Raw genomic sequence first — 14,269 nt, 5'->3', positions numbered from 1 at the left:
TAGGTTATAGTTAATAAATTATGCCAGTGAGTGCAGTACAAATTCAAAGTGTAGAGGAGTGTACTTTTTGTTAGATTTACTGTAAACTTACCTATTGATTTGAGTTTATTTTCTTATAAAAATTGTAAAAGTTTTCAGTTTATAGTAATTCCAGACTTTGATATTGTAAATGTATTTTGTGCCCTTTTTTCCACCATGAATAAAGTTGATGCTCTCTGAAATATCTTTTAAAGGTTATCCAGAGTTTGCATGCTTATCTGAGGAAAGCTACATGTGCTGCTTTGTTTTGTGGGTTCCAAAGGTGATTTATTTCCCCTTGCTACAAGTAGATCCAAGACAGTGTCATGAATACTTCCTTGTTCTTCATTATATTTCAGCTTTTTATGTAAGCTTTTCTTGTCAGAGCTAAAAGCACTGAAGAAATAGTATAGATCTAATACAGTGTTAAAAGTAGCACAATTCTTTTATTTGGGAATGACTCATTACAACACATGCAAAACTGCACTGGAGGATTGCTGCCTTCTGTCAATTAAAATAAGGACCCTGTGTGTTAGATCTTGATTCATTGTGTGTTCCTTTTCTGGTTTGGGTGGGTTTTTTTTTGTAGCAGTATATAACTAATTTATCTCTTGTCATTTGGGTCATAGTCTCAGGTAGAAATCTTCTTCTCATTTATTAAAACTTAAGTAAGTTGTCAAAAGCTGCTCTAGAAAAGGTTTAGATATGGAGCCCTGAAGTTTAGTTTGAAATCTGTGAACCAACTCTGAAATGCTGAGTAACCCAGCCTTATGGTGGGAACAAGCTGCAGGTGCCAAGCACCTTGGAAGTCAAATAATGTAGATTGAAACTTACAAGCTTTTTGCCTTTTAAAACAGACAGGGTTTTCACATTCAAATTCTGTCTTTTCTGTCTTTGTTATTAATGGATTTTAGAAAAGGCATGAAATGCATATTTAGTTTCTGAATAAGTACTATATCCAAAGGGTGTTTTGTTAATAGGTAGCATATAGCATTTAGCAGAGCAAATGTGTTCGTTCATGTTTATGCTGAGCTATTACCATGTATCATACCTAGGCTAAAGAAAGTTTTAATATTTATTTTCAGTTGTAAGTCAAGCCATTTTTCCTGTGACATTTTTGGTCTGCTAAGAGTTTGTGGGATTAATCAGATGTTTCAAAAACATGACAACTTAAGCAGGAATAATATTTAATAAAAGTTACTTTATCTAAGGATCTCAGAAAGTCAAAACCAATATTAAATTGATAAATGTGTACTGTAGATATACTTCCTGTGTTCCACCTGGAGATGAGATTACAATGGCATTATGCTTCTGGTGTATCACACTTGGAAGTTTTTTTAATGCTGTTTTAATATAAAGGAAATACTACCATATTCTACCTCTTTGAAGGCAGTCCAGGTAATCTGAAATTTATCAAAATAAATATATGCTGTATGTTAGGATATGCAAAAGGATATGCAAATCTTTAGCTCACTTCAAGAGATCCCAAATATTCTCTGTATACATTAGGCCTCTGGGAATGGGATAGAACTGAGGCAGGTTCTCCCATATCGTTTTGCCAGGGAACTGCTTGGACTAAGTGTGGAAAACTCATTTGGTTATTTAATATGTAAGCCTTTTTCTTGTGTTTCTGAAGCAACGCAAATAGTTTTCTGGAACAAATTCTGCAACATATTGGGTATCTAAGATTCAGAGCTTTAAAGAAAACAAGAAAAAAAACCTTCCACCTAAAACCAGCTCCATAACTAGCTGACTTTATTTTTACCTCAATTATGTTCCTTGTATTCTCACTTTTAAACAGTTCCTCTCCCCTGTTGTTAAATAGGAATAACTGAGGTGTTGTAACCTACAAACAGTAACCATTATGTCTCCTCCATAGCTTTGGGAGTTGGTTTTTTAGAGGCTATTTTGGCAGAACAGTCGTTATCTATATGACTTTCTGTGTTTAAGATAGGTGTTCATATTAGAGATATTACAGATGGCCACCTGGGGTGAATGCTGAAGAATACTTTTACAGGGTTATTTACATTCAGTTATTGTACCTGCTTTTTGGGAGAATATGGATCTTCACAGATCTCAACATATTGCCTTCATCTTTGGTAATTCAACTCTGACTGTATCAAAAGTAAAGTTTAACTTCTGCAAAACTAAATTTTTAGTAGAAGTAACTTGATAATGAAGCTCTTGGGTATTGAGTATTTTAGGATACTACCACAATATAAGTTATAACTGGTTATCAAAATTTTTTTTAAATGTGGAATTGTTTTTGGTGAAGTTGACATCCAACCCCTGTTTCATAGAAATGCTAGGTAGTGTATGAAATTATACTTTTGGTTACAGTAATATTTTAATCCTTCATCAATATATTCTTCTGTGGTGAATCGAGGTTCACCTAATTTGAGCAATGTCCCATTCTCAGGCAAAATTTTCTCATTGGCAGGACAGTATTCTGAAGTTCTGTATTTCAGTTTTATGTTGATAAACAATCTCATTTTGCATTTCCTTTGAAGGGTTTTCGTTAGGGGGTTTTTGTAATGTTTTTATGTTTCTTGTTTTTGCGCTCTAGTATTTGGCAGGATATTCTGTGAGAGCTTGAGCTGGGCTTGAAAGCAATTTCTTGGCAATGTTCAAATATTAAGACCATCTTGCAGGTGTGGAGACCTTATGTTACTTTAAGTAACATAAGGAGCATACTTAACTCATGTAGCTTTGATTATCTCCCTGTGAATCTAGACTGCACTGCCTACAGTTATACTTCTGATTACATGAACTGAGAACAAGAAGACAAATGAAAAGGGGGCATTGAGAAAGTCAAAGCATATAATGAATGTGCTATACTGCAGTGTAAACTGATTTACACCCTTGTAAGGCTTGATTGCTGTAAAACTTAGGGGAAGGCTAGTATGGTAAGGGAATGGAGAAATTATATTCTTAACAGTGTAGCTATTGGGAGTTTTCCTGAGCTATAGATGAAATGTTTGCATCTACTAGATATACAGTAGATATAAATGTCCTTAAAACCATGGGAGTTACTTCAAGTAACATAAGGTTGATATAAGATTAGCAAAATGGTCTTTTTTCTTCAAGAACTCGAATCTTTTATACAATAAATAGTGAAGAATTTTAGCAACTAGAAAATTTATTCAGATCACAATTTTTCCTACATTTAAAGTACATTTACAACTAGTGAAAGGACCTGTAAGTTGCCTACAATGTACATCCAAATGTTTACACAGTACATTTGATACACTTCTAATTTGTGAGAGTTTGAGGAAATGTAAAAGGAAACTTCATTTCCCTTGGAATTTTTTGAATGTGAGAAATTGCTGACAGTAAATTGACATTTTATCCAAATCTGCCTCAGCTTTTGTTCACATATCATGCTAGACTGCACAATGCTGTCAGAAGTTCATTACACTCTTAGATGCATTCCAATCATGCTTAGTGACATTGTTGGATAAACTCTACTACTTGCATATGTGGTTTTGATAACTGTTAGGAAAATGCATGATTTTGTTGTATGGAATCTAAGTTAGATTCCTAACATAAAATGGGGCACTTGCTCTATTTAGTATGTTACATGGACACCAACCTTTTGTCAAGTCTAATATCAAGAAACTTTCTCTATTTGTTAAAAGGTAGTGAAATCTAGAAGCTGAGAAACAACTGATTTGTAGGTTAGTACATATACAAAAGCAAAACCCTGCTGTTTTCTTTCGCTTTTCTGAATTGGAGATATGTTTGAGAATGCAAATGTATGTGCTTCAGCCACTCTTTATCTTCAGGCAAAGAAGCCACCTGCCTGTGTCACTCAGCTGGTCTTGTGCAAAACAAGAAAAATGCTCTACTCGCTAATTCTTTCGTTTTGTACATCATGCAGGCTTCCTTTGTGTAAGGAAAATAGTGTTTTCTTCAGAATGGGGCACAAAAGGCATACCCTTTCAGTCTCTAGAAGTAACCTTGTAAGAGCAGCTTGTTTTGTTTCTTTTAATTAAAAATAGTTGGATACGTTACAAGTCCACACCCAAGTTCTTATTGTTGGAACTTGCTCAGTCTGATCTTCTGGCCCAAGAAATACCTTCATTGGCTCCGGAAGTTCCAGAGCCTAGGAGAGTGTCCTGAGCACCTGACTTTGTATGCTTTCCACATTACTCTTCTGCCTTCTAGGCATCTGTTATTCATCCCTGTCTGATAGGATACTGTATGACAGGATACTGATTTAACCCTTGTGAAACTTCTGATATGTTGTGTGGCAACTAGTTTTACAGTTGTTTCCACAGTTGCCAAAGATGCTAAGTGAAAAAAATCCATGGAGGAAAACATATGTCAAATTCTCAAATTCATGAGGAATTTACTGGAATTGAATATTGAGTATATTTACTTATATTTCCAGCATTTATAAATGTAACTGAGAAGCTTTTGTTGACTTCATTTCTTTCTCCAGTCTCATTAGAAAGAATAAGAGATGGAAGAGGAAGAATGTATCTGCTGAATTAATCTCTTTTGCTTTTCAGTAATAGATTTGTATCATTTACAAGTAGTAGATGTGTAAATGAATCAAGTAAGCATTTTACAGAGGTGTTTAAACTATATGCAGTAGTAATAAAAAATAATTGCTCTTTTAAAAGGGCATTTTCTCAATCTGTATTTGCTTCACAATAAGTAGCTAGATATTTTTGCAAGTAAATTTTGAGCCAGTGACTCAAAGACTCTTCTCCCCAAAATTTGTAAACTCTGATTTCCATTTGTAAAAGAATCTACCTTTTGATCCTTGGAACAGCAATGAATTCCATTACAAGGGCTTGCTTACAATACACTGCAGATACTAACTCAGACTTTGGAAAGAGTTGAGTTGCAGCAGTAAAGAACATGAACACAGGCTTCTTTACCCATTTGACCAGGCACCTCACCTTTTTTAATTAGCATATTCTCATCTAGGTTATGGTATCAGTCTTTTTATCAGTGTAGGTGGACCTAGCATTATGCAGGGACAAAGGATCAGGAGCAAAATCTTACGTGCTTTGACTTTTCATGTTCGCCTGGAGGTCTGTGTCTGTACCAGCTTCTCACAATGAAAAGTGGTACCTGGGACTGCTCTGGGAAATTCTGCTCTAAAATTTGACGTCAGCTACGGCTGTACTTGTGCATATCATTGTGGTTTGATAATCTGTAGCTTAGAGAGCATCCCTTATGAGATTATGGCTTGTGATGCAGGTTCATTAGAGGTGTCTGGTGCACACTGCCCTACCTGGATTTTACCATGTCTGATGGCAGAAAAAACAGGTGAGCTTTATGAGGTCCTGTTTCTGTATATTTGGCTAACATCAAGGTTAAAGAATATAAGGAAACCTGTATCTCAGCCAAATGTAATGTCAGATTCATTGTTTCAAAATCAGAATGATCAGCAAAATAGTTAAGTAAAACAAAGTCGTAACCTAATCAGAATTCCTTTTTGGTGCAATCTGCCTTTAATACCTATCATTATACTGTGGTAATTTAGTCTGGAATATGAAGTTAGTGAGCTGTGGTATTGGTCATGGCTGTTTCCCTAACAGTTTGTTTTTATAGACTTTAGCCTCTCAAACAGGTGTAGAGTCCCTTTTTTTCAGATCTGGAAAAGCATGAAAGTCTTAAAGACTGTTAATATTTGGAATATTTCCTGGCTAATGAGTTTTATTTTGCAGCTACCTTTCTGACACGAGCAGACTGGTGCTTTGCTATTGCCAGTTCATTCAACATCATTTTGCTGGCTTTGTGGTGTTTCACACATGATGCATCATAAAAAGTGTCACTAAAGTCAACTCTGATCTTCAGTACATAGCTGATCCTCTTTAGACACCACAGATGACACACTAGTCATGCCATTTGCTCACATGTAATACAGGGATGAAAATCTACTAATCTCTCCCTTCCTGCTGTTATGGTTGGAAGGAACTGTTCTGTTTGATTCTAATTTTTGCTGTTAGGCTCCTCATATGAAGAGTGGCTGGAGTGCTTTATTACAGTGGAGGAGGATGATTTCCCCTTCTTTATGAGCTGCTGAACATGCTGTGGGGAAGAGAAGCATCCAAAAACTACTCTGTGGCAAGCAAAAGAATTGCTAAGGTGCTGGGAGTATGTCTTCCACTAAGGAGAGGAAAACTGTAGTTAGAGCTAGGGAACAGATGGCTGATCCTCAGGCTGAAAGAGCTTTCTTCAGTGTTGGAGGAGATTGACTATTTTATATTCTTCCCCTTTTAGGTTTTTTTGTGATATTGATGTTGGTAGAATCAGAGTACTAGTTTAAGGCTTGACCACTTTGTCTGAACAAGGAATTTGCAGCAAAAGTGTTGACTTCTATAGAGGCTTCTCAGATAAAATACTCAAGGCCATCTGTAGTGATGTCAGTGAAAGAGTCTTGGAAGCAGTGGGTTCAGGATTCTGGGGATGCTGGGTAACTCCCTATTAGCACCTTCGTGGTTGTGGATTTGCATGTTTGTTGTTATGGTGGGATTTTTGGTGGGGGTAGGGTAGAGATGAGGAAATCTGGAGGGCTGGCTCTCACTTGCATTCCTCTGGTCTGGTAAGCTTCTTCCTAGCGAAAGAGGAATAGGTGTATAGGTTTACTGTTTAATTCCATTGATCAACAGTGTAGCAGTTACAGCAGTTAATGCAAAATGTCACAACTGATAAATCATTTCCCTTTCTGACATCTCCGTGTCTGCTGGCGAGAGATAAAAATATTTTCTGTTAAGGCTTAACCCGGATGTTTGGTTTTGTACAGGTTTTAAAAGGTGCGAGAAATTGTGGTCTTCGTTACTGGTGAAGTTAGAGGAGTCAAAATGAAATTTTTTGACAGTGAAAGAAGGATCAAGAACAAGTGTTTGCTGATGGAGACATGAAATTAGATAGACTCAGCAAAGAAAGCAAAGAGATGTACAGTAGAAGAGTGCAGATGTATTTTCCTGTTAGTGATGATGTCATTTATTGAAGTTTCATAATTGTGACTTTGAATTAATAATGTGGTATTTAGCATCTGCTTCTTTAGCCCACGTTTCATGTGTAGGAGGTTCTGTAACCACAATCGCTTTGTAAATTGTGGCATAGTTTGTTTATTGTCACTAAATTCTCCATTCAAGTGAGCCTTTAATTGATAGCAAAGTTATGTTGTTTCATCTGTTGAGATATACTCCCCACCCCCTTCTAAATTGAAAAACTGTGGCTGCCAATATTAATTTGGTCTGTTAAGGTTAATTGAGGATGGCAGAACAGCTGCCTATTTCTGGTCATCATCACTGCAGTTTGTACAGGTAGTCATTCTTATCAGTGTCCTTGCAGTGTTAGCAGCAAGTGATGTGGGAGAGAGTGCTACATGGAATACATACAGCCTGAAAGTTAAGAGTTAACTATTTTGAATTCCAGAATTCAAAATGTAGCAATTTGTAATTTGCACGCTTTATTAGTCCTTTGGTCCTGATACTTAACTGAAACTGGTGCTGATACTGTCTGAGTTAAAAGGCATGAAAAAAATTCTGAAAAGACACTAAAGTCTGAAAAATAATTACTGAAACTGGAGCACCTATTGTCACCTCAGCTGTTGTAAGCAAAAGGAAACAAGCCTAAAGCTTGTGCCAAATTTGTTAGCATGTCTTGTTACTGAAAAATGGTATAGTTGTCTGACTGTGTGACTTCCATGTTTTAGGGTTCTTAAATTTTAGAATTATCTCAAGCCTTTAATTTTTTACTTAAGGTATGAATTCAAATACAATATGGAAATAAAATAGTTGTTGCTGTGACGTCTGCATTAATTCCATACAGCATATTACAAAATATAATACCAGAAAAATTCAGAGTTCTGGGTAAGACTGCTTACAATCTATCATGGAAAAAAATGACATTAAAGCTTTTGTCTAGGGTATGTTCTGTTTATGTTCAGTTGCTGTGTACGCCCTGTCTTAAGATAATTATTTAGAGGTTCTAGCATAGAAATAGAAAACTTTGCCTCTTTTGATTCTGAGGTAAAAACCTGACAATAGAATTTCATGAGCATGATGAAACCTTTCCTGAAGTTAAGCCTTCAGGAAAAGTAAGCAATAAAATGATGGAAAAGGTGTTAACTAATTCTTACAGGTCCAAGTTACATACATTACTTGAAAAAAGAACTTAATGCAAAGCTCTGTTGTCAGTGTTCATCACTTTTATGTTCCTATCTGGTGTAATGGAAAAAAGCCCAATGCTCTGTTGTCAAGGTTTTTGACACTTTGAGAATATTTTCTCTCTATTTTGACAGGCCGGTTGGAATGCCAAAAATGGAAAAAGTTTACCTACATAACCCTAGCTCAGAAGAAACAATTACATTAGTATCAATATCTGCGACAACATCACATTTTCATGCATCGTTTTTCCAAAATAGGGTAAGTTTTCTTGCTTTCTCAAAATGACCTTTTCTTCCCCCTCTCCAATCTGAATGGAAGCTTTAAAAGAGTGACTTAGTGCAATAATTATATACCTAGAAGTATTAAGATACTGCAGTTTTTCATCTCATTTTAGAGCAAATTTGAACTGAACACAGAAACACAAGTTCTGACTATGCTGGAAATGTATATTGTGATTGATGGTTTAACAGCAGATCTGTTTTGTTGCTGAAGTGACTACATTTCCTTAGAGCACTTACAGAAACAAACCGTTCCTATAATTTCTGTGAAAAGTCTTAAGTCATGTGAAGTGGTGTTGTGCTGTAGTCACTTCAAAGTACTTGGAGCTGTAAATAATTGTTACAGGAACTTTCACATTCAAAAGCGTGGTGTCAGCAGGGTTAACTCCTAACCACATTGCTGTCAGATAAAGTCCTCTAGTTTCAGTTTTGTCTGCAGGTCCTGTTGCTTAGCAAGAGCCATATAAACATGAAAAAATTCAGAAAACCTGCCTATAAAAAGCAACCTTTTGCATTTGTGGAAGTCTTGTAGCAATTGCATTTCTCCAGTGATCTGTGAACGGTCAGTCTAAAATATTTTTGTGATAAGCTGAACTCTAAATTAGAATTCAGTTCTTGAAACTTCAATTAAATATGATCCTGCACTAGATAATAGTTTTAAATTATTGATATATTTATTAGTTTGTTACACATTTCATTTATCTGAAAGTTCTACTTTTTTCTTTCGAAATCTGCAGTTGACTTTCTAACTTGAGTATTTGTAGAAAGAACACCTGAGGATCTTCTGTTCATCTGCATGATGCAATTTATTTAGTAAACAGTTTTGCTTATCCCTCTGCTTGCTTGCTTTTATTTTTTCCAGAAAATTCTTCCAGGAGGGAATACGTCCTTTGATGTAGTTTTCCTCGCAAGAGTAGTGGGAAATGTAGAGAACACTTTATTTATTAACACTTCTAATCATGGGGTATTTACTTATCAGGTAAGAGAGTTACCCTCTTTCCAGAAAACTGAAGTGTGAATCAGTCAAAGCAGTATCTATTATGGGATGCTTAACCATCCAGGGATATTTGCACAATAGTGGTGGGTTGTTGGTTTGGTTGTTTTTTTCATTAACCCAATTGAAGAAGTTTCCATCTCTGCTGTTTGTTGTAACACCATTGTAGAGATCTGTAGGGCAGTTCTGTAAGCCAGATCAATGAAATTATGTAGAATTTTAAACCCTCCCAGCACCTCTTTTGTGTGTGTTATTTTAGTGGCTCATTGTAGTGATCTAGCTCATCCTTTAGTTCTTTACTCATCTGATCCAGTGGCAAGACAATGTTATTCATTAAGCTGGCAAAAAATTACTCACTGGAGATTCAGAAAGAGAAGCCAGATGGATGAGAGAGACTGAAAAGTGAGAGAAATCCTCTTTGTTGAAAGAATATGACTCTTACCATGGCAATGTTTTGCAAACAGCAGCAAAAATGCTTCCTGTATGGATAGTTTCATAATGAAATTATTAAAGGAACATTTCATATTTCATTTAGCTGGTATCTAGTATTCCAGAGTGTCAGAAAGGAAAAAAAAGATGTTTTTTTGATTTCCTGTTTTTCAGTATACATGTAAGTAAATAGGAGATATTAGGAACAGCCTTTAGGTGCAAACTAAATCAGTTTCTTTATTTCAGAACTTCAGTATGATACTGGTTTTAATGGCTTGGTTAGAAGTATACTATAAAATAAATCAAAAAGAGTACTTGGTGGATTGCTAAAATGGCTGTTTGTGTTGGGCTCTGCAACAATTACATACAGCTACTTAAGGCTGTGTTTCTTCTTCTGAACCAGGTGTTTGGCATTGGAGTTCCGAACCCCTATCGATTGCGCCCATTTATTGGGGCACGAGTTCCTGTAAATAGCAGTTTCTCTCCTATAATAAATATACATAACCCTCACAGTGAACCTTTGCAGGTGAGCCTGAGAGAAAAATCATTAAATGCTCATTTATGATATTAAACTGAAATTTTGTTTGTTTTGGTACTTCTTAAAATGCTGTTTGAACTTGAGAGCTGCTTGAGGTCATGTCTTTTATATTACGTGACTTTCTTTTTTTCTGCTCAAATGCAGGTCAGTTCTAGACATTGTAGATTACAGTCACAGATGCGTTAATTTCCAGTGAAATTCTAGTTTTTAGAATTGTTGTAGTTGCTGGGAAATAAAGATTTAAACTTCTCTGGTAATTAGAAAGAACACTGAAGCAAAGAAAGTTAAACAGATCCTGTGCTTTTAATCCAGTGATGCCTCTTACCTTCATTTTGTCCGGTTTGCACAGTATGAGCTTTTGTTTCAGTATACCCCAGTATGTAATGTTGGAAAACATTCTTATGTTCAGGCAGGATTGATGTCTTTACCTAACCAAATTCTGATTCTGTTAAGTCATTCACAAACTGTAATATGCTCTAGAGAGCAGTTAAAGCATAGCACTAGCAAATGGCTATATCAGCATTAAAGTGAATTAAGATATTCCAGTGGTCAAATAGTCACTAACCTATGCCATTGCACATGATTATACCCGATAACTGAAACAGGATCCCCTTAAGGCTGCGTGCTAACATTTTCTTGTTATCCACCTCAGGTGGTAGAAATGTATTCCAGTGGAGGTGATCTCCATTTAGAGCTTCCAACAGGTCAGCAGGGAGGTACAAGAAAGCTATGGGTGAGTAGTCATGTCTTGCAGCACTCATTTTACTTGTTTGGGTAGGTTTTATTTTGATATGAGCTTAAGCTTTGGGGTTTTTTTTAACTAGCTTTGTTTCTAATCATTAAAATACCCCATAACAACAGAAACAATATCAGGGTCTATTAATGTTGTGGTAGTAGGAGTTGAATGAAAGTTTTGATTAAGATAAGCCATATATATTGAGCTGTGCATTTTTGAAATGCAAAGAACAAAATGATTCCCAGAAGAATGAATTACATCTATCTGAGCTTTCAGTCCTGGAGTCCTGTGAGCTGGATCTAACCCACAGAAAAAGTAGACGTGTTTTTTGTTTTGTTTGCTGGTTAGGGGGTTTTTTTGTGTTGGCTTTTTTGTTGGATGTGGGGTTTTTTTAACTCAGAAAGTCCTTCCTGCAGATTACTGTGAATGCACACATGGGTTGAAAATGAAGCTGAACAAGTTAGGGAAGAAAAAATCTATTAAGGATTACTAAATAAAACAGCAGTGTGTCTAGCTGAAGTAAATCCCTAGATCATGAGTTAAGAGTGGCTGGAAACTGTTCTGGAAAATATTCCTACATGCATGCCCTGCAGCTACTCCCTACTCAGCATGTCTGCTGCCAGAGACAAGATAGTGGATTGGATGGACTCATGGTCTGACTCATTAAATCTGATTTCAAGTAATACATACTGATATGTTAAAGTGAAATAAAATTTAGATGCATCCTGAAGGTACAGCTTTTGGCTCTATGCTATATATCACACTATTGGTAATGTCCACTTAGATACAAGACATATTTTCATTTGCAGTTAGAATTATTTGGTCTTTTTGGTGACTGTTTTTTTGGTCTGGGAGAGACTTCAGAGCTATTGGGCTCCTGACCTTGTCTCTTGCTCAAATGTGTCATTACAGTCATGTAACAGTTAGATTTGTTGTAAGAGGCAAAGTAAGTCAGGGTATTTCCAAGGGAGTTACAAAGAACAATCATAATTCTTGTCTTTTCTGGAGAAAGTTCATTAGATTGGCAGTGTTTTAGATACAAAAGTTGCAAGGAAGTAAGTATTAACACAGATCACAACATTATAAAAATGCATTGGAAACAGATGCTGAGGGCTAGATATTCACATGAAAATGGATTTTAAAAATAAATGTCCTAATGTTTTGACACTGCTTTAGTCAAATTGCATTGCTTCTAAAGATAGCCCCTTCCTAGTAGTAAGGAGAACTCAAGGGGGATGTTTTTCAGAGCATGTAGCTTTTCAGCTTCACTAGGCCAGGTTGCCAGTTAAAGCAATGATGACTCACATGTGAAAGCTTCCAGTGTCTTGCAGGGACTAATCCTCTCATTTTTTTTATATCCATCCATTTTCATATCTGTTGGTATGCATTTCATATAACCATTGGTATTTCAAAACAATAAGGCAACTTGAAGGAATCAAACCAGTAGGACGAAACACACACACACATATCATTATATTGGTTATGTCAGGAGCTGCACTGCAGTTAGAAAAAGCCTCAAAGTAGAAGATATTTGAAATATGGTGATGATACTTTGACTTACGAATATACATAATTGTATAAAATTGTTCTCATGCCAAATGCTTGAATGATTGGATGAAGAAGTCTGCATAGGCAGGAGTATTTTTGTAATCACTCTTCAAAGTTACTTCAGGGTTCTGACCAACTTGGGATCCATAGTTACTCATATGGAAGAGTCAGATCACATCCTTTGAAACATTAATGAATGGCTGCATTGTGTTGGCTCTACGAATAAGTGTGAAAACAGAGCTTGAAATCTTCTTACTTTGATATTCAACAGTTTTCAAAGAGTACATCTGCAGTCATTGTGCCTTAGAAAATTTCCAATCAACGTTTTCATCTCCTATTTAAAAACAAAAGCCAAGCAACCGACCAAAACTCTAATCCTCAGACCTTCTCTAAGGTGATGGGGAAGACAATCTGGTGTTAGTATTTCAGTGTGGTGCTGAAGTTTAGTCTTGTGCTGCAGCTGTGTCTGGCAAATACAGAAAGAGTTGTCTTTCAAACCCTGAATGCAGATTAGAACTGACAGAATAGGCATAGTACAGAAACTAAAATACATTTTTACTTTTTCCTGTAAATTACATGGTGACTAGTAAACCTGGAGCTCCACAAGCTTCTGCCTACATGGAGCTGAGCACTGTTTTAGTTTGTGTTTAGCACTAAAACTGTATGGCTTGTGTCTGCTTTGGAGAAAAAACAATTAGAACATGCAGAGTCAATATTTGATATTACTGTCAACGTTTTTTCTGAATATCTTTTGTTTATTGCCAGATTCTGTTAATTTAGTCTACTGTCTTTTTACCACGAATTTAATACATAAAACTTAGAATCGTAAAACCTTTAACTTAATCAAATGGGACATGAAAGTTCTCCTGCATATACCTATTTTTAATCAGTGTCATGTTAGATTATTTCAACTATCCTTTATAAATTTAATGGTAATTTTAATTACATGAAGACTATCTCTTCCTGCTTTTGCAGCTTTTTCTCTTAACATAATTATACTCAGTGCTTCTATTGTAATTATTTGGTGTGACAGCTTTTTTTGTAATTACTGCACTCTCATACATGTGCTTTGATTATTTATCAGGAAATACCTCCCTATGAAACAAAAGGAGTGATGAGAGCCAGTTTTTCTTCAAGAGAAGCAGATAATCATACAGCCTTCATTAGAATAAAAACAAATGCCTCAGACAACACAGAGTTTATTATTCTCCCTGTTGAAGTAGAAGTTACAACAGGTTTGTAAAAGAGTGGTTGGGTTTTTGTTGATTTTTTTTTTTTATTTTGTTTTGTGTGTTGATTGGAGTTTTTTCAGTAATTCAAATTAGTTAATTCTTAGTATGATAAGAATACAGTAACTTTTTTTTTTTTTTTAAGCACCAGGAATCTATTCATCAACAGAAATGCTAGATTTTGGTACACTACGAACACAAGGTAAACCATTCTTCAGTTCTCAAAGTATTTATCAGGAATAGGGTGGGGAGGGGAAAGCCCAGTTACCTTTGTACTGTTCAGGGTTGCTTGTGGAATGATGCTTTTAAAAAGACAGATAACAGCATGTTACAACAGTGCACAGATGCAAGAGTACTTGGGATG

At 35.8% G+C, this 14,269-nt stretch overlaps 1 protein-coding gene across 1 annotated transcript in view; it reads left to right on the top strand.

Moving 5' to 3' along the window:
* Positions 1 to 14,269, top strand: part of TMEM131 (transmembrane protein 131) — a 93,329-nt gene that overhangs the window by 38,720 nt on the left and 40,340 nt on the right. The window contains exons 5-10 of the mRNA XM_085055387.1: positions 8,288 to 8,411; positions 9,294 to 9,410; positions 10,258 to 10,380; positions 11,045 to 11,125; positions 13,761 to 13,911; positions 14,051 to 14,107. Of these exons, the coding sequence (XP_084911513.1) occupies positions 8,288 to 8,411; positions 9,294 to 9,410; positions 10,258 to 10,380; positions 11,045 to 11,125; positions 13,761 to 13,911; positions 14,051 to 14,107 (653 nt within the window). The remainder of the gene's footprint in view (positions 1 to 8,287; positions 8,412 to 9,293; positions 9,411 to 10,257; positions 10,381 to 11,044; positions 11,126 to 13,760; positions 13,912 to 14,050; positions 14,108 to 14,269) is intronic.

This window comes from Lichenostomus cassidix, chromosome 1 (assembly GCF_008360975.1).
Source record: "Lichenostomus cassidix isolate B80296 chromosome 1, HeHo_3.0, whole genome shotgun sequence".
Taxonomy (NCBI): domain Eukaryota; kingdom Metazoa; phylum Chordata; class Aves; order Passeriformes; family Meliphagidae; genus Lichenostomus; species Lichenostomus cassidix.
Note: the sequence above shows the minus strand (reverse complement) of the source record. Positions and strands in the feature narration are given on the sequence as shown.